The 18,868-nt window shown below is 43.3% G+C and overlaps 1 protein-coding gene across 11 annotated transcripts in view; it reads left to right on the forward strand.

The window, feature by feature from the left end:
- Positions 1-18,868, forward strand: part of LOC112661656 (uncharacterized) — a 68,122-nt gene that overhangs the window by 22,285 nt on the left and 26,969 nt on the right. For 5 of the 11 annotated variants that reach the window (XR_007407533.1, XR_007407532.1, XR_007407531.1 and 2 more), the window contains one exon: positions 2,675-2,793. Coding sequence is in view for 8 of the 11 variants with exons in the window: in XM_025449737.3 (XP_025305522.3) it covers positions 2,675-2,793 (119 nt within the window). In the remaining 3 variants the exon portion in view is untranslated. Of the gene's footprint in view, positions 1-1,749; positions 1,908-2,044; positions 2,238-2,674; positions 2,794-4,463; positions 4,976-18,868 lie in introns of those variants that run through there. The other 6 variants (XM_049104536.1, XM_049104532.1, XM_049104535.1 and 3 more) reach the window with 3 other exon arrangements.

An 18,868-nucleotide genomic window follows, 5' to 3' on the forward strand; every position in this document is an offset into this window, starting at 1 on the left:
CTTTTCCTGGGTTGCTATCATGACTAGGTGTTAAATTTCAGCAAGTGCTCTTAAAACATCTGTTAATACGATCATACTGTTTTTCTACTTTCATCTCTTTAATAGATTCTTTTTTTTAAAAGATTTTGTTTATTATTTGAGAGAGGGGCACCTGGGTGGCTCAGTCGGTTAAGTGTCTGCCTTGAGCTCAGGTGTGATCTCAGGGTCCTGGGATTGAACCCTGTGTCCTGCTCCCTGATCAGGGGGGTCTGCTTCTCCCTCTCTTTCTCCCTCTCCCTCTGCCCCCCCCCACTTGTGCTTGCTCGCTCTCTCTCAAATAAATAAATAAAATCTTTTTAAAAAATTAAAAATACTTATTTGAGAGTGAGAGAGCATGAGAGAGAGAGAAAGGATGAGCAGGCCGAGTGGCAGAGGGAGAGGGAGAAGCAGGCTCCCCACTGAGCAGGGAGCCTGGCATGGGGCTCAATCCCAGGACTGTTCAATTTCTCTTATGGTTAAGGTTTTTTTGTTTTGTTTTGTTTTGTTTTGTTTTGTTTTGTATTAAGTAGTCTCCAATCCCAGCATGGCGCCCAACGTAGGGCTTGAATTCACAACCCTGAAATCAAGAGTTGGACACTTAAAAAACTGAGCCACCCAGGCACCCGTCTATGGTTAAGAAGCTAGTCAAGTTTCCTACTTTTCCCTGAATGAATCTTTATTATAAATATTTTCCTAGGAAATTGGTCACTTCAACTAGTGATTTTCAAAGTGCTTGCCATAAAGGTTCTTACAATTTTTTAACTTTGTAATTTACGTTCTTATAATTTTTGACTTATGATTTTGTCCTGTTTCTTTCTTTTGACAGGTATGGCAAAGATTTGTCTTTCTATCAGTTCTTTCAAATAACCAGTTTAACTCATCAATTCTATTTCCTTTATCTGTTCTGTTTTTATTTTCTACCTTTATCCTCCTTGATTTCCCCCTCCCCCTTCAACTTTCTCTATATTTATTTTCTCTCTCCCCTTTTCATCTCTGCCCTCAGCTTTTTGAGTTGAAAGTTTGGTTGATTTATTTATTTTTAACCCTTCTGGTTTTCCATCCTAAGCATTTAAGGCTATCTATTTTTCTTCTGAATGCTGCCTCAGCATAGCCCATGGGTTTTGATACATATACACTGTTGTTAATGTGATTCTAAATAGCTTGTCATTTCTGGCTTTACTTTCTTTCAAGCCTATGACTCATGAGTCATGTAAAATACACAAGACAATAGATTTTTGTTAGTTACCCTTTTGCTAAGGTACCCTTTTTCTAATGTTGTTCCATTATAGTTCATGAATTTATACTACCGGAGTTTTCCTTCTGGGGATTTGTTGTGAGTGCTTTTGTGACCTAATACACCAGAATGTCTGGTGAGAGTTTGAAAAGAAGGTATAATCTCTGTTGGATATAGAGTTATTTCTCTCCATGTATCTATTAGGTCATAATTGTTCATTTTATTAGCCCGGACTTCTTGAGTCTTATTCCTTCCTGTAATAGTTGATCAGCTAATTTCTGACTTTGTTTAAAGTCACCACTTATCATGATTTATTTCACTTAGCATTATACTCTTTAGCTCCATCCCTGTTGTTGCAAATGGCAGGATTTCATTCTTTTTATGGCTGAATAATATTCTGTTTTGTCTGTATGTATATATCATCTCTTATATAATCAACATTTATATATATCAACATTATATATATATATATATATTAATTTATTTATTCATGAAAGACAAAGAGAGAGGCAGAGACACAGGCAGAGGGAGAAGCAGGCTCCATACAGGAAGCCCGACATGGGACTCAATCCTGGACCCCAGGATCACGCCCTGAGCCAAAGGCAGAGGCTCAACTGCTGAGCCACCCAGGCGTCCCTATTTTTAACTTTTTGAGGTATCTCCATATTGTTTCTTTTAATTTTAAAAATTTTATTTATTTTTAATTTTTTTCATAGTTTCAAGTTTTTATTTAAATTCTAGGTAGTCGAAGTACAGTGTAATACTGGTTTCTCTCCATACTGTTTTCCACAGTGGCTACGAAGTAAGTCAGTAAGAGAAAGACAAATACCACATGATTTCACTCATATGTGGAATTTAAGAAACAAAACAAATGAAAAAAAAAAAAAGAAAACAAATCAGCAAAGGAAAAAAGAAAAATGAGAGACACAAACCAAGAAACAGACTCTTAACTCTAGAGAACAAACTGATGGTCACCAGAGGGGAGGTAGGTGGGGAATGGGTGAAATAGGTGATGAGAATTAAGGAGTGCACTTGTCATGATGAGCACTAGGTGATGTATGAAATTATTGAATCACTATGTTATATAAACCTGAAACTAATATAACATTGTATGTTAACTACACTGGAATTAAAATAAAAACTTAATTAAAAAATAGCCACCATTATGAGAACTCATTAGCATCTACTTGCATTTCTATCAGGGCTTGCTTTATACATTTTGAGGCTAAGATTTTAGGTACATAAAGGTTTGTGACATATTAAGTAGGTTGTACTTTTGTAATTATGAGATATTCCTTTTAGTGCTTTTCATTTTGAATTTTACTTTGTGTGAAATGAATAGTGTTAGTATGAATCTGGCATACTTTTTTTCTATCTCTTTCCATATCTTTCTATTCGACTTTTCTGTGTTATTTTCATTAGGTGTTGGTATGGTCAGCCTCCTTTCTGACTGCAGCAGAGGTGGCCAATCGACCACCAAAGCTTCCTGCTCCCCACTGCCTGGCGTGGAAAGTGACTGCCCCGTCAAGGACTACATCCAGGTATAGTCATGTGACTAGTTATCAGTAATGGAACGTGAGCAGCAGTGATGGGAATCACCAAGGACTATTACTTTCTCTGCCTTGATCGGATGCTCACTTAACGGGAGTGGATTTTATAGATAAGTGGAGGAAACAGAGGGGAAGAAAGTGCTTCTGTTTGTTTATTAATTCTGAGCTCTCAGAGAGCCAGGGTTGACCAGACGTATCTAAGTCATTGCTCTAGTCTGAATGATTGTGTCCCCTAAAATTCATATATTGGAGTCTAATCCTCAAGGTGGTGGTCTTAGGAGATGGGGCTTGGGCAGGTGATTAGGAATTACTGCCCTTATAAAAGAGGCCCCAGAGGACTGCCTAGTCCCTTCTGCCATGTGAGGATATAGCAAGAAGATGGCTGTCTATGAATCAGGAAGGGGGTTCTCGCCAGACACCGAGACTCCCAGCCTTGACAAGTATAAGAAATAAATTTCCATTGTTTATGAGATACTCAGTATATTGTATTTTGTTATAGCAACTTAAACAGACTAAGACAGCCATCTTGGTGATGCAAATGACCTGCTTGATGTTTATCATATATAACTTAAATTTGTCATATGTGACTTGAGTAATAACTGATGTTCCCTGAGGCTCAGGGTTATCCCCACCTTGTCTACGTGGTCTCCCTAAAGCTCAACTTGGGTAAATGCTTCATTAATATGCACTTAATGAAGGAATGAAGTTCTGGCCATCTTCTCCTGTACATTTCCTTTCTGGTGACCCCCCTCAATGGATTCTTTTGTTAAATGAATTTCTGCTTAAACTAAGCCAACATCTTTCTCAATAAGAAACCAGGCCAATCAATGCAGGAGTGACTTCATAGGTAGGAAAAGAACTTCCCCTCTGTGTCTGCCAATCATGTGTTTAAAATGAAATTAATAAAAAGAAGAAGAAAGAGAAGACTGTTGTATATATTAATAACCATGGGGACCTACATTGTGTCAGGCACTGAGCTGAGTGCTTCTCACACATTTCCCCATTTGATCCTCACAACGGCTGCCAGGTAGGTGTGATTTATTCTCCCTATTTTACAGATGAGCCTACTGAGGCTTGGTATGGAAGTATGTAGCAAAGTCGGAATTCTAACCCATGACTTCCTAACTTCTTTCTATGCTTCCTTCCTTTTACTATACCTCATTGAAAGAATTCAGCAGCCTAAGTTTCAAGGATCTTTTTTTAATTTTTATTTATTTTATTTATTTATTTTTTAAAGATTTTATTTATTTACTTATGAGAATGCACAGAGAGGAGAGAGAGAGAGGCAGAGACGCAGGCAGAGGGAGAAGCAGGCTCCATGCACCGGGAGCCCGACATGGGATTCGATCCTGGGTCTCCAGGATCGCGCCCTGGGCCAAAGGCAGGTGCCAAACCGCTGCGCCACCCAGGGATCCCCAAGGATCTTTTTTTTTTTTTTTAGATTGTTTATTTACTTATTCATGAGAGACACACAGAGAGTTAGAGACATAGGTAGAGGGAGAAGCAGGCTCCCTGCTGGGGGGTTCTAGGACTCCAGGATCATGACCTGAGCTGAAGGTAGATGCTCAACCACTAAGCCACCCCAATGCCCCAGGTTCAAGGCTCTTTTGGGAAGTCATTTTATTTTGCTGAGCCTCAGTCCCCTCATTTTTAGGATGGGGATATGACGATACTGACTTTCAGCTCCTCTCAGGGTTATTGCAAAGAGCAAATGAGAGGATGAGTCTGATGCTCATGTTTTGCAAAATACTGAACTCTACAAATAGCAGTGATTTTATGGTAAATCGAAGAGGCTTGCATCAGACCTTGAACTTTCTCTGTTTGAGGATATGACTTCTCACAGGCAGCATTTCCATTATTCAGAGTAGAAATAATGCTCTCCGTCACATGAGAGGCTATTTTCTTCTTGTATGTCCTTCTATTTTAGGCATTCAACTTTCTCCTCAACATTGTTTGTTGGTGGGCAAATCGTAACCGAGTTTCTGTTCCTCAAATCAGTTTCTTCATTTGCATTAGGGGGAAGTGTGGCATAAGATAATTTTATTACCGTCCAGCTTTTCATAAATCTTTGCCGAGAGACAACATGGGGTTGCTGAAAGAAGCCATAGTTGGTTGTCCGGAGCCTAGGATGGAGCTGAGCCCTGACAGTTGGCATGCAACCATGTAACTGTGGGTGAGTTTTTCACCTCCCTGCTTCTCAAGCTCCCATATACAAAGCTATGGGCAGGGCTTTTTCCTGAAGGGCCCATTTGCTGTATGGCTTCAGAATGATCACAAAGAGTCTTAAATAGAAGTGAACACCTGCTATCCATGTCAGCACCTCAGCAACGTGGCCAGCAGGGGAATCTTTATTTCATTGTATTTGGATCATTTTTCCCTTCTCTTTTTGCTTGAGAGCTTCCTACTCCAAATATTTGTTTATTAGAGCTACCCCCCCCCCCTTTTTGCACTGCTCATGCGGGTGAGATGCAAATATGCCTTTTGTGACTTTGCTGTGTTTCCTGGGCCCCAGATTGACAGAAAGGAGACAGAACAGTTGCCAAAGCTGGAGCTGGCAGGGCTTAGGGGCAGGAAGTGTGAGTCAACACACAAGAAGACCAGGGCAAACAGCTGGAAAGCAGGGTTAGAAAATTTAAATCTAGCAGGAGGGCTGTGAAGTGGGTTACTCTCAGAGACCTCTGGCTCTGGGACTCCAGAGTGAGGAGAGCTGACCTGAGTATGGCTGGGCTCACGGTACATTAAAAAAAAAATCAGATTGTGTTATTACACTGCTTAAAACTGTTCAATGGCAGGGCGTGATCCTGGAGTCCCGGGATCGAGTCCCATGTCAGGCTCCCTGCATGGAGCCTGCTTCTCCCTCTGCCTGTGTCTCTGCCTCTCTCTCTCTCCCTCTCTCTGTCTCTCATGAATAAATAAATAAAATCTTAAAAAAAAAAAACTGTTCAATGGGTTCCCATCTCACTTATAAACAAAAAAATCTGAGAAGTCTTTCCTTTGGCTGACAAGGGCTCCATGGCCTAAATTTTACTGTTTTTTCTTCTCATCTTCTACCACTCTTTTCCTTGCTTCCTGTGAGCCACACCACTAGTTTCTTGGCATCACTTAGCCGGGTACTGCCTCAGGGCCTTTGCACTTGCTGTTGTTCCCTCTGCCTGGAACATCCTCTACCTTTATCCAAGCAGCCATGTCACCTTCTCAGAGGCCTTCCCTGATCACCCAACCTGAAAGACCCAGCCTCCCTCCAGGCTTTCTTCATCCTCTTGTTCAGATGTATTTTTCTCTGTAGCCTTTACCATCTCTTGACCTTATCTCACAAAAGGGGCTGTGTGATGTCAGTCCCCTCCACTGGCATATGAGCACTTCAAGGACTGGGGGCATCATGAAGTTCTCTATAGTGTCCCCAGCACATAGTTCAGGGCCTGACATATTTGTAGAAGGAGTGAGTGCATGAAAGAATGAGTGAATGAATGGAGAAGATGGATGGATGTAGGCTTATTGGAATTGTAAGCTTTGGGACCTGCTTCTGGCTCTTCAGATTCCCTTTCTGCATCTTGGTCCTTGGCTTCCTATTTCCACACATTTCTAAGTTCTAAGTTCTACTCTTTTCTGGTGTTTTGTTTTTGTTTTTGTTTTGTTTTGTTTTTTGCTTATACACAGTCTCAGTGAGGAATGTCCCTGCCCTGTCCTGGTTCCCTGGCCTCTGGCTGGTTAGGAAGGACCTTAAAGGGGACGTAGAGCTGAACCAGAGGAGACAAGAAGCTCAGGACCCAGGAGTGGAATTTCTTCCAGAGGAGAAGATGCTATAGCTAAAGGCCAGCCCCACCCTGCAGGAGCACCCAGTCACCAGCAGATGCTGCGGGGGCCTTGCTGGCTGGTTCTGCACATCCGAGGCAGAACATTAGCTATTGGACTCTTCAGCAAGCCAACTGCCCTGGGACTGGGTTGAGGCCTCGCACATGGTGAACAGGCACCTAGGACCACTGAAAGGATACAGTACCAGAGCTGAGAGGCCTCAGGCTGGCTCCTGGCCCTCACCTCATACGACAAAGCTTGTAAAGGTGGGACCCTCGTGGCTCAGCTGTTCCCTTCAGACAAGACAGTCTAAATACCCCAAAATAAATTCAAAATGACTCAGATTTGTTTCTATCTATTTCTTGAACACCTGGAAACCTGCCATAATCACCCACCAGGAGCTCCTGAAATCCTGCTTTTCTGTCTCCCATTCACTGAAAAGGTACACCACAGGAGCTGTTCTCAAAAGACCTCACCCAAAAGACTTGCCCCATCCCTGCCCCGTCCCCTGCACACCTCTCACCTCTCTCCTCTTCTCTATCTTCTCCTCTCTCAATATCCTCCCAAGTCTCCATCCCAGCAGATTCTCCTTGCATGGAGGAAGAAGGAAAGAAATGGAAATTTTCCTTAGTGATTACAGGCATGGGGTAGAGTCAAAGCCTTGGTTCCTTCACCTGCCAAGTAGGAGTAATGGCAAAATCCACCTCCCAAAGTGTAGAAGGTCCAACCGAGCTAATGGACAAGGGAAGCGGGTTTTCTATCAGAGCAGAAGAACAGTTGGTTTTCTGTGCACTTTCCTTCCTCTCTGCTGCGGTTGTCCCCAGGCCACCCAGGAGCACAAACAGATGCGTGGTTACCACTAACCTCAATGAAAGAAAGATCTGGAAGCTAACTCTCCACTGAGGAAGACAGCTGAGGGCTGGGAAGGAGCAGGGAGCAGGAGGCGACAGCAGCAGAGAACATATGGGATGCAAGGAGCAGGCGCGGAGGGAGCAGAGTCCCTAGGGCAGAGGGGACATGCTGGGATCAACCCAAAGTCAAACAATGGCGGACAACCATGGATGCTCCTTGTGTGTGAAGAGGTGGGTGGGGCAGAAAGAAAACCTTGCCCTTGAGCAAGGTCAGGCTGAACTGGGGGACTGATCTCTGAGCTGGGGTGACTAGACATGGTCACAGTGACCCTCATGCATGATGCAAGGGCTGTGATTTACTCTTGGCCTGAGGATCAGAGCTTGTTATTTTTCTTTTCTGTTGGCAGACTTCAGCTTTATCGTTGAAAACATGCTCCCAGGAAGGGGCATGCATTGGCCCACAAGACCCTTCTGTGACTTTCCTGAGATATCACCCCCAGGCTGACATCATAGGTGTTCTTGATTCAAAGTTGCCATGTGTGGCCTTGAGGAGGGAGGTGGGAGCAGCCAGGCCTTCAGCCTGATGGGGGAATCCTTGTGAGCCTCTGCAGAAATGGGGCGGAGGCTACATGAAGCATCCCACCTGGGCCCAGATGAGGGAACAGGTTCATCTGCCCTCATAGGGCAGGGGAGAAGGGCTTCTCTCAGATTGGTCCAGAGCCCTGTTGACCAAATAAAGGCAGTTGGCTCTTGATCTTTACTCTCCTTCTTCTGCCTTTTTCTCTCACCACCAGGATGGACACTGGCTAACCATCCATATTTGCTTTCCCATCCCTCTTTTTTGATATAAGAAGTTAAACATTGCAGATAGAAAGGAAGTCCCGTTGGTCCTACCTCAGTCCCCGCATCTCTCCTTCAAAGATGATCTCTGCTATAAATTTGATGAATATGCTCTGGCCCATAACAAATCTGTATTACACAACTTTATGTGTTTCTGCCTTTAAATAGATTTTCTATGAACAAAATAGGACATTAGTTTATGTGTTTATAAAAGAGATCATGCTCTACTAAATATTCATTTAGAAAGTTATTTTTTTTCATTCTACGCTATATTTCTGAGAACTAATCACTACTCCCTCCCCGGTCTAATTAATAACGTCTTTCCATTGCTGTAGGGAATTCTATCTGACGGCTGTATCACATTTTATTTATCTATTCCTCTACTGAAGTTTTGGTGTTTAGATTGGGCCTGGAGGTTTTTGGATGGACAAACACTGCTGCAGTGAACCTCTTGGTCCAGCCATCCTTGTGCTTGTGGGTGAGAGGGTCCTGCAATCACATCTCTTGGCACTGATTTTTGCTCTGTGGTTGTTCACAAATTAGAGGCTCACTGCTGCTCCAACAGCATCCCAGTTAGGCTGCATGAGAACACCTACTTGCATCAGCCGTCTGTTTGGACTCCCAGTGATGATGATGAGGCCAAGGCCTTTGTACAGGAGTAGAGGGTTGGTCGGTGGGAGCTGGGCAGGCTTGAATGGAGACATGGGACCTCTCAGGAAACCTGCTTCCCTCTCCAGCGCTGAGCTGTATGTAGGAGACAAAGGAAACCAATGGTTTGGGAAAAGTCCTACTGATACAAAACCAAGCAGTTTAATATTTAGTTGAGATTCAAGGTGTAACTGGGAAGCACCATATGAGCCAATTGTGTTCAACCTACTTCCATCCTAATGTGTGCATAACCTGTTCTTACTTAAGAGCACTACTACATATTTACATCTGGTTTTATAGGTGCCAAGGACCCTTTGCCATCAATTAATTATACCACATAATAATTCTATTGTGCATGTAATGATGCCTGATTTATACTTGACAAGGATGAGGTTTGAAGATGCAAAGTACCTTGCCTGGGGCCAGATTCTTATAGGAGAGCCAGGAACATATGTTAGAATTCCCAGTTTTTAGCTATGTATTTGACTTCCTTTAAGTCATATAGACTTCTAGGTCCATTCTAAGGGTCGTGAACTTATTGGTGGATACCAACTCATACACAAAGGAGAGACAATAGGGGTTCTGCCCCCAAAGAAGCCTGTTCCTTGCTGGGTCCATGCGTCTTTGTAGAGATGTGCCTGTTGATGTCTCCTCTGGTTTGTTTGTTTGTTTGTTAAGTAGGCTCCATGCCCAGTGTAGCATCCAACGTGGGGCTTGAATTCATGACTGTGAGATCAAGACCTGAGCTGAGATCAAAAGTTAGATGCAGCCAAGACACCCAGGCACCCCAATATCGTCTGCTCTCTTATCCATCTTAGCTGGCCAGGGGTTTCTTCTGTCATTGGCAAACAGATCTTCCTTAATGTAGCCTTTGCCTGGTCAGTCCTTTTCACTTAGAAGTTTCTAGGGTAACTGATGTGAAGAAAGGAATATGTAATAAGGGGGCCAGTGAGATCGATCATTTCAGAAAACAATTTGGGAGGTCCTAGAAAAGCTGGAGGTATACAGACATCTAGAATCTCTTGCACGGGTACAACAGGAGACATGCCCTTGCCAGCATTTTTGTTAGAGCAAAAAATGGGAATCACTCCAAATGTCCACTAACCAGAGAAGGGATAGAAAAGTATGGAATGTGTTCAAGGGAATACTTCACTAAAGATCACTGAAGACTAATGAACTAGAGTCGATGCATCATCATGGGTAAGTCTCTGGAATATGAAATTGAACAAGAAAAGAAAGTCACATAAAAATAAGCGCTATATGATTGCATCTAGACAATGTTCAGAAAACAGAAAACTAAGTTGTATATGTAGAGGAACATACGAATGTAGTTGAACTATAAAGGTAAATGTGGGAAACACAAGTACCCAAATCAGACTGGTAGTTCCCTCTGATGGGGAAGGACGGAGACAGAGGAGGGGATTAGAAGGCATTGGTGATGGTCATTTTCTTAGCTGGGTAATGGGTCCATAAGGTGCACATATATACACATACCCACATGTATACATATATCCTTCATTTTGTATGAAACATTTAGTAATAGAAAAATATACAGTCTACCTTTGTGGTTTTTTTTTTTTAAGATTTATTTATTTATCTGAGAGAGAGAGAGAGCATGAACAGGAGGCACAGAAGGAGGGCCCCATGCAGTGTTCAATCTCATGACCCTGAGATCAGGGCCTGAGCTGAAATCAAGAGTCAGTTGCTTAATCAACTGAGCCACCAGGTGCCCCTATAATCAACCTTTGAACAAGGCTGGGGTTAGGGACAGGGACACCAATTCCCTGCACAATAAAAAATCCAGCATAGTTTTTTTTTTTGGTAAAGATTTATTTATTTATTAGAGAGAGTGAGCAAGTGTGGGGGGAGGGACAGAGGGAGAGGATCTCAAGCAAACTTCCTGCTGAGAACGGAGCCTGAAGCAGGGCTTGACATGGGGCTGGATTTCCCAACCCTGAGATCATGACCTGAGCCAAAACTAAGAGTCAGAATGTCCAACCAAGAGAGACCACCCAGGCGCTCTAATCCAGTATAACTTTGGACTCCCCCAGATGTAACAACTCATAGCCTACTGTTGACCAAAAGATTAGTCATAACATAAACTGTTGATTAATGCATATTTTGTGTATCCTATGTATTATATACTGTTTTCCTCCAATAAAGTAAGCTAGAGGAAAGAAAATGTCATTAAGAAAATCCTAAGGAAGAGAAAACACATTTATGGTACTATTTTGTATTTATAAAAAAAAAAAAATCTGCATGAGTGGACCCATGCAATTCAAACCTGTGCTGTTCAAGGGTTGGTTAGCTGTACAAATAAAAAAACTTCTAGGGCAGCCCCGGTGGCGCAGCAGTTTAGCGCCGCCTGCAGCCCGGGGTGTGATCCTGGAGACCCAGATGGAGTCCCACATCAGGCTTCCTGCTTGGAGCCTGCTTCTTCCTCTGCCTGTGTCTCTGCCTCTGTCTCTCTCTCTCTGAATAAATATATTAAAAAAAAAATCTTAAAAAAAAAACAAAAACAAACTTCTATGGGACTCTGTCTTGCCCATAGCACTTACATTGCTCTGTCCAATTTAAAGACCCTCCACTGTCTGGCCTCCAGGTCTGTAATATTCTGAGACAATAACATCACTTTGTGCCAAGAACTGCCCTAAGTGCTTTATATTATATTACTCTATCTGATCCTAACAACAGCTTGTCTGTGTATTATGTGTGAGCAAATAGGCCCTGCTCAAGTTCATGTGGTTAGTAGATGGCTGAGGTAGTACTTGAACCTATATACTCATTTCTTGCCTAGCTTTCCCCTCTCCTCTGGCTGTGCCGTTCATCTCACTATCTCATGCACATTCCCGACTTTCCTGCACTTGCCTTCCTATGCCTGGTACTCTGATTACAACGGTCTTTCCCAGGTACGTGCCATACAACCTCAGGACCATGAAATCTGTTAAAAAGAGAGAGAGAGAGAGAGCAAGCTATGGTCAAATAAACCAAGTGAATTCTGAAGAGTAAAATCCACTCTCAGAGAATTGTGATGGTTCTCAATGGAGATGGTCTCTATGGACCATCTAAGATGTCCTGGAATAAAGAAAGCTGATTAATTTTGTTCAAACCAGCAATTCTCAAGCTTATTTGACCACAGAACCTTTCCCCCTCACCAGTCACAGTATTTGCTACTTCACTGAACCAGTGCTCCAAGGAACCCACTTTGGGAAATACTGAAGAGCATTTATCTGCTCTTTTTTCCTCTTTTCCTGTCTTCATTCATTCCCTTTTCTGAAACTCCAAAGTCCTTCTAGTTTGTATGGAGCAATTTAGCTCTGAGTTATATGCTGGTATGTGTACATCCAGTCTGGTTTAAGGATTTCTCTCATGGGCTAGCCTGTTATTCCTCAGTGGAGTGTTAAATCCTTTGTGGGGAGGGATAAAATCTTGGGCTCTTTCTCTGCGTCTCTTGGCTACTAGCTGTGACTACGGTGCTGGGCACTTGATAAATTCTCAAAACACAGAGACAGGAGGCGGTGATGCCGAGTATCTTGAGAATACCACAGGCTTCACTGCAGGAGTTGGGAGTTGGGAGACTTGTGTTCAGGGGGTCTTGTCGGGTATAGTATAGAGAACACAGCAGATGCCCAATTATCAGACTGGGACCCGGGGACAGATGGCATCCATGTTCCTCAGTGATGGGTCTACCGGATTATGGGTGGTTTGATTCTGCATCGTGTGGGACTTTCTTGGATATTGCAGGATGCTTAGCCTTCCTGGTTGCCGCCCCTAAATGTCAGTACCCTGCCTCAGTCATTGTACGTATTGAAAATGCTCTCATGCATTTTCAAATATCCCTGTGTGGGGTGGTAATGCTCTCAATTACTACTCAGGGATCACCTGTCTAAGGTTAGCATGGGCTCTAGGCTGAGGGGCAGCTATGAGCCCGGGTCACTAAGCCAGGCAGCATTAGGAAGAAGGAGACGGAGTGCATACAGGTAGGCCTAAGGAGTACAAAATATTTGTTTTTGTTTTGTTATCAATAACAATGGAACTTCTATAATAGTTTATATAGCCATTCCTCTGTTTTCCCAGACGTCTCTTTTTTTCTTTACTTTCTCTCAATTCTCTTCTGTTTTCTCTCTTCTTTCTCTCACCACACTAGCTGAGGACCTGGTGATTTTCCTTCACGAAGCTTTTAGAGCCGCCTAGATGGCCATTTGTTGTCCTCCCTTCCCTACTCTGACCACCCTACACACACCTTCCAAAGTTTCCTTTAAAGTTTAGACCTGGGGATCCCTGGGTGGCGCAGCGGTTTGGCGCCTGCCTTTGGCCCAGGGACGCGATCCTGGAGACCCGGGATCGAATCCCACATCGGGCTCCCGGTGCATGGAGCCTGCTTCTCCCTCTGCCTGTGTCTCTGCCTCTCTCTCTCTCTCTCTCTCTGTGACTATCATAAATAAAAAAAAAATTAATAAAGTTTAGACCTTAGGCAGCCCGGGTGGCTCAGCGGTTTAGCGCTGCCTTCAGCCCAGGGCATGATCCTGGAGACCCGGGATCGAGTCACACGTCAGGCTCCCTGCATGGAGCCTGCTTCTCCCTCTGCCTGTGTCTCTGCCTCTCTCTCTCTCTCTGTGTGTCTCTCATGAATAAATAAATAATTAATTAATTAAAAAAAATAAAGCTTAAATGAAGCTTAGACCTGCTTGGACGTAGGTCACTGGCCAGTTAATGAGCCTTCTGGGGTCCTCACCGAAGGCCAAACACGGTGGGTGCTGAAGACCCACCTCCAGCCCTACTGGGATATTCCTCTAGCTTTACATCCCAGCTCAAGTCTAGGGTTCTCTTGGTTTTGGGGAATTCTTGCTGTCTGGAAAATCCTCACCTTGTTTTTGCCATCTCCACATCATCAGGGACCAGACCAATTCATTCCCTTCCCTTTTACGCCTCTACAGCCTTTTGGGATCCGTTCAGATGCTATTCTCTGCACGAATGGGTATGGCATAGTGGTGAATATGCCAAGACTTCGCAACAATTTTTTGAAATATCCAGTCACTGAAGGTGGGTCTCAGACATAAAAGCACCTTTTTTCTCATTCACCGTTGCTTTCTCGAACAAGAGAATATTGGGTTCTCTAATATTTATCACAAATTTATGACAAATTAAGCCATTCTAAAAAGTGTCGATGGTCAGCATGTGGGATTTCTATCCTAAGAGCATTTCACAAAAAATTAGAGAGAACTCTGAATACTTTTATTCTGCTCAGCTGAAAAATCTCGGTTGATGGATAAACTCAGTCTGAACAGCAGAGGGCTCTTATGTACGTAACAAAAATTTGAACTGCTTTTGAAAAGCATAATAAGCACAGGTGCACAAACCGTATGTCCTCATCTGTGTGTCTCTGCTGGTATATGTTGCAACAGGTATAATTCCTGTGCTCGTGGCCACCATCACCCATGCCTTTCTGTTCCCTAGTGTCATTGAAAGGAGCAGAAGGGGACAGAGACAGCTTGTGAGGAAGTGTTCTAGCAACTCTAAGGTGAGATACACATGAAAATGTGGTTATGGGACACCTGGGTAGCTCAGTGGTTGAGCATCTGCTTTCAGCTCAGGTCATGATCCCACAGTCTTGGGATCGAGTCCCGCATTAGGAGCCTGCTTCTCTCTGCCTATGTCTCTGCCTCTCTGTGTGTGTATTTTTCATGAATAAATAAATAAAATACATAAAATCTTTACAAAATATGGTTATTAATCAGTCAAACTAGAAGTAATAACGACCTCATGAGATTGCTATGAGCTTGATGAGTTCCGGCACACAGCAGGTGTGCTGTAAGCCATAAGATGCTTGCATGCATGCGTGTTATTGCCCTCTTGCATGGGGTGCAAGGCCCTTTCTCCAGGCCTGGCCCCTTTCTAGAATTTCAGCACGTCTGCATCCCTAATCTTCTGCTTGGAATTCCTCCCCACTGTGGAATAGACGTTTCTTAAGTAACAAAACCGAAACAGAGTGCTCGATCTGCTCCATATCCCATTTCCAACAAAATGAAAAGAAATAAACCCTCTCACTCCAGCCCTGGTCTTCCTCATCTCCCTGAGGGACACCCATATTCACCCAGATGCTCAGGCCAAAAATCAAATCCTTGATTCGGCTTTTTCCTATTCCTTTAATCCAAAGAAGTTTCTGCTTACTCTCCTTTGGAGACTCTGCCCTTCTCTCCCTGCCCTCTCTGCTTCCAGTCTACCAGGAGTCACCATGATTGCTGGCCTGGACCTGTGCCAGGAGCCTCCTTCATGGTCTCCCCACCCCCTGTCTCGGCCTTTTCAGCCCATTCCTCAAAATAGCCAGTGTTCTTTTAAAACAAAGCACATCGTGCCACTCCCTTGCTTAATCCCCTACATGCTTCTTCACTGCACTTTTTTTTAAAAAAGATTTTATTTATTTATTCATGAGAGACACACACACACAGAGAAAGACAGAGAGACAGAGACACAGGCAGAGGGAGAAGCAGGCTCCATGCAGGGGGCCTAATGCGGGACTCAAGCCACCCAGGGATCCCCCTTCACTGCACTTAAAAGCCATGAAGACCCTTCCCTGGCTTTGTGAGACCCACCTGATCATGCCCTTCCTGCATCTGCAGACTCATCTTTCACCATACTCCTTCCTATACTCCATACCTTCACCTTCTTTCCATGTTGTAGACACTGCACACAGGAGCTCTCCTTCTCGTGGCTGACTCCTTCCATGCATCTGATTCTCAGCTCAAATGCCATCTCCTCCAGGAAGCCATCCCTGATTCCCCAATCAAAAATAGTGAGCCAGTCACTCTTTTTCACCCACCCACTTCAGCTCAGTGAAATGATCATCTACAAAGCATAGCACGTCCTTAATAAAACACATATATTCAAATCACAACTACTGATGTAATTCTATTAACCATATCAAGGCAAAGGCATATGCTGTTTTGTAACAGAGATGTCATCCACAACCCCTTAGTATTGTCACTCCACTTAGAGGCGCAATGACTTCAGAGTCTGGGGGAAAATCTGTGCAAAATATGGCTACAAATGAGTTACTCATTTGTCATGGGATACCATGACAGTGATGTCATCAATGTTGAACAACAAAATCCCTTGCATCGTTCATGTATTCATCCCTTTAGTTATTTATCAGCAAACATTTACTGAGCATCTATGCTGTGCCAAATGTTGGGGAAGTCATAATAAGTAATATTAGGGCCAACCTTCCTGCATTGGCTTCTCCCTTCTCCCAACCCTGCCCCCTCTTCCTTTTGTTAAGACTCAGGATGTGAAAACTCCTCTAAGCCTATTCCTAAAGGCATGTTTGGCTTTTGGAGAGGCTGCTGCAAATACTAGGAAGGTGAAATGATCATGGTCGTGATCTCCAATTGAACCAATACAAGGTCTTTAGGATGTGCTATAACCAGCCATTTAAGGAGGGAATCCAAGGTGGAGAACAATTAACCAAGGCCATACATGCCACTGGCAGTCTCTTGGGAAATTCATGAGGCAGGCCTCATGCCTGCAACCCTCCCACCTTCAGACATCCTATTCCTGACTCAAAAGTGTCTGCCTTCTGGCTGCTAGAGAGAAGCCTTCCCAACTATAGCGACTCCCTCCTCCCCAAACCCCCAAACGTCTTCTCCAATGGCGCCCCTCTGTTCTCACCTTCAGTGAAAGCTCCCAGGTATTTGGAGTAATGTTTGATTCACATGTGTGAATGACAGATAGCCTTCACTTACCATGTTGTACTTTCCCTTAAAAGAATATCTTAATGAAACTCTAAATAGAACTCTTGTTCCTATTTAGGAAAATTTGTTTAATCAGTACTTTAGAGCAGGGTGTCAGTGGCCTCTCTGTTTCTTTCTTGGCTGTGTTACTTTGGGCAAGTGACATAACCTCTCTCTATTTCAGTCTCCTCGCATTTAAATGGGGATCATAAAAGCACCCACCCCCCAAGTTATTATGAGGATTAAATTAATGAATGCATGTAAAGCATTTATACTAAAGCCTGGCATAGAGAAATGCTACATATGTGTTAGGTATGACTGCCCCAACACCACCACCACCTCCATCACCATCAGCACAGCCACCATCATCATCTCTACCACCACCACCACCACCACCACCTCCATCACCATCAGCACAGCCACCATCATCATCTCTACCACCACCACCACCACCACCACCTCCATCACCATCAGCACAGCTGGCATTACCACCACCATCATCATCATCACTAGCACCACTACCACCATTGCCACTGCCATCACCTCTACCATCACTGCCCCCTACTACCACTGTCATAAGTGTCATCAGCAGTAGCAGCCACAGCATTGTTGTTTTTCCTCCATTATCAGAAGATCTCAGGGCAGTAATCTCTTTGCTCCTTTTCCTCAGTAATTTCAATTTCACATGAGTTTGCTGCTTGCTAATGTCACCAGAGGGCAGACTATGCCTAGAAGGAAAATGTGCTCAAAGTTAAAAAATATAAGAATTTTATTCAGTTCTTGAATTTGGGAGCTGCCTGTGTGTAAATTCCTCCAGACTGCTCCTTAGACCATGCTCTATGTATCTCCTAAGCAGTCCTATTTTTTCCCTCTTTTTTCGTCACAGTAAAGTTTTTCTCGTTCAGTGAAGTACATATGGCTTTGAAAATTTGAACCCAATGTTTTCCTCTTTGCTCTAAACTCTGAAACGTTTTGTGAAATGTGGGAAAACAGAGTTTGGTGTGTCCATTGCTTTTTTTTTTTTTTTTTTTTTTTTGCACTGCTAGAAAGCTATTTTGATTTTAGGCTCCAGTCATAGGCAAAAGATGTTTGGAATAAGAGGGTTTACGTTTCAAGGCCTGCATACATGTGGCACATGGGCCATCCTTTCCTCTTTCTCTTGCCCATGGAAGGCTCTGCTAATGGATTGTATTGTTCTTCCTTGCTGAGTTCAAAGGCATTATTAGGTGTTTTCTCAATACAGCCTTTCAGCCACCTTCCAGCAGCCAATGGCACTTGAGATAAAACCAATCTGGCATCCCTGAGATGTTCTACTTCACACTTCTCCCATCACTCCCCATTCCAAGTACAGGGTTGGCACTTCCTATTTTAAGGAACATATTTATTCAGTGATGCTTAGTCGGGTGGTTCCACTGGAGTGTTTTAGAAATCCATGAGGCATGTTTTTTGGTGTTATTTTATTTTTTTCTGTTATCAGCTCCTCCAGTTTTATTTTTTTGTGTGTATGTGTGTGTGATAAAACATATGCACCATGCAATTTACTTTTTCACCATTTTTAAGTGACAGTTCAGTGGCATTCACACTGTTGAGCTTTTCCCAAATCTTTTCATCATCTCAAACTGAAGCTCTATATCCATTAAACATTAACTCCCTGTTCTACTTCCGCAGCCTTTGGTAATCACCACACTACTTTACATTTCTATGAATCTGACTACTTTAGATAGCTCACATGAGTGGAATCATACTGTATTTGCCATTTCATGAATGGCTTATTTTCTTTGTTTAATCTCTTTAAGGCTTACCCATGTTGTAGTACGTGTGAGAATTTCCTTCCTTTTTAAGCCTGGATAATATTCCATTGTATGTATATGTATGTACCATATTCTATTTATCCATTCATCTGTTGGTGGACACATGGGTTGTTTCCACTTTATGGTTATTATTATTTTTTTAATTTTTATTTATTTATGATAGTCACAGAGAGAGAGAGAGAGAGAGGCAGAGACACAGGAGGAGGGAGAAGCAGGCTCCATGCACCAGGAGCCTGATGTGGGATTCGATCCCGGGTCTCCAGGATCACGCCCTGGGCCAAAGACAGGCGCTAAACCGCTGCGCCACCCAGGGATCCCAGTTATTATTATTTTTTAAGATTTTATTTATTTATTCTTGAGAGACACACAGGGAGAAGCAGAAACATAGGCAGAG

Source organism: Canis lupus, chromosome 31, assembly GCF_003254725.2.
Source record: "Canis lupus dingo isolate Sandy chromosome 31, ASM325472v2, whole genome shotgun sequence".
In the NCBI taxonomy this organism is placed as follows: Eukaryota; Metazoa; Chordata; class Mammalia; order Carnivora; family Canidae; genus Canis; species Canis lupus.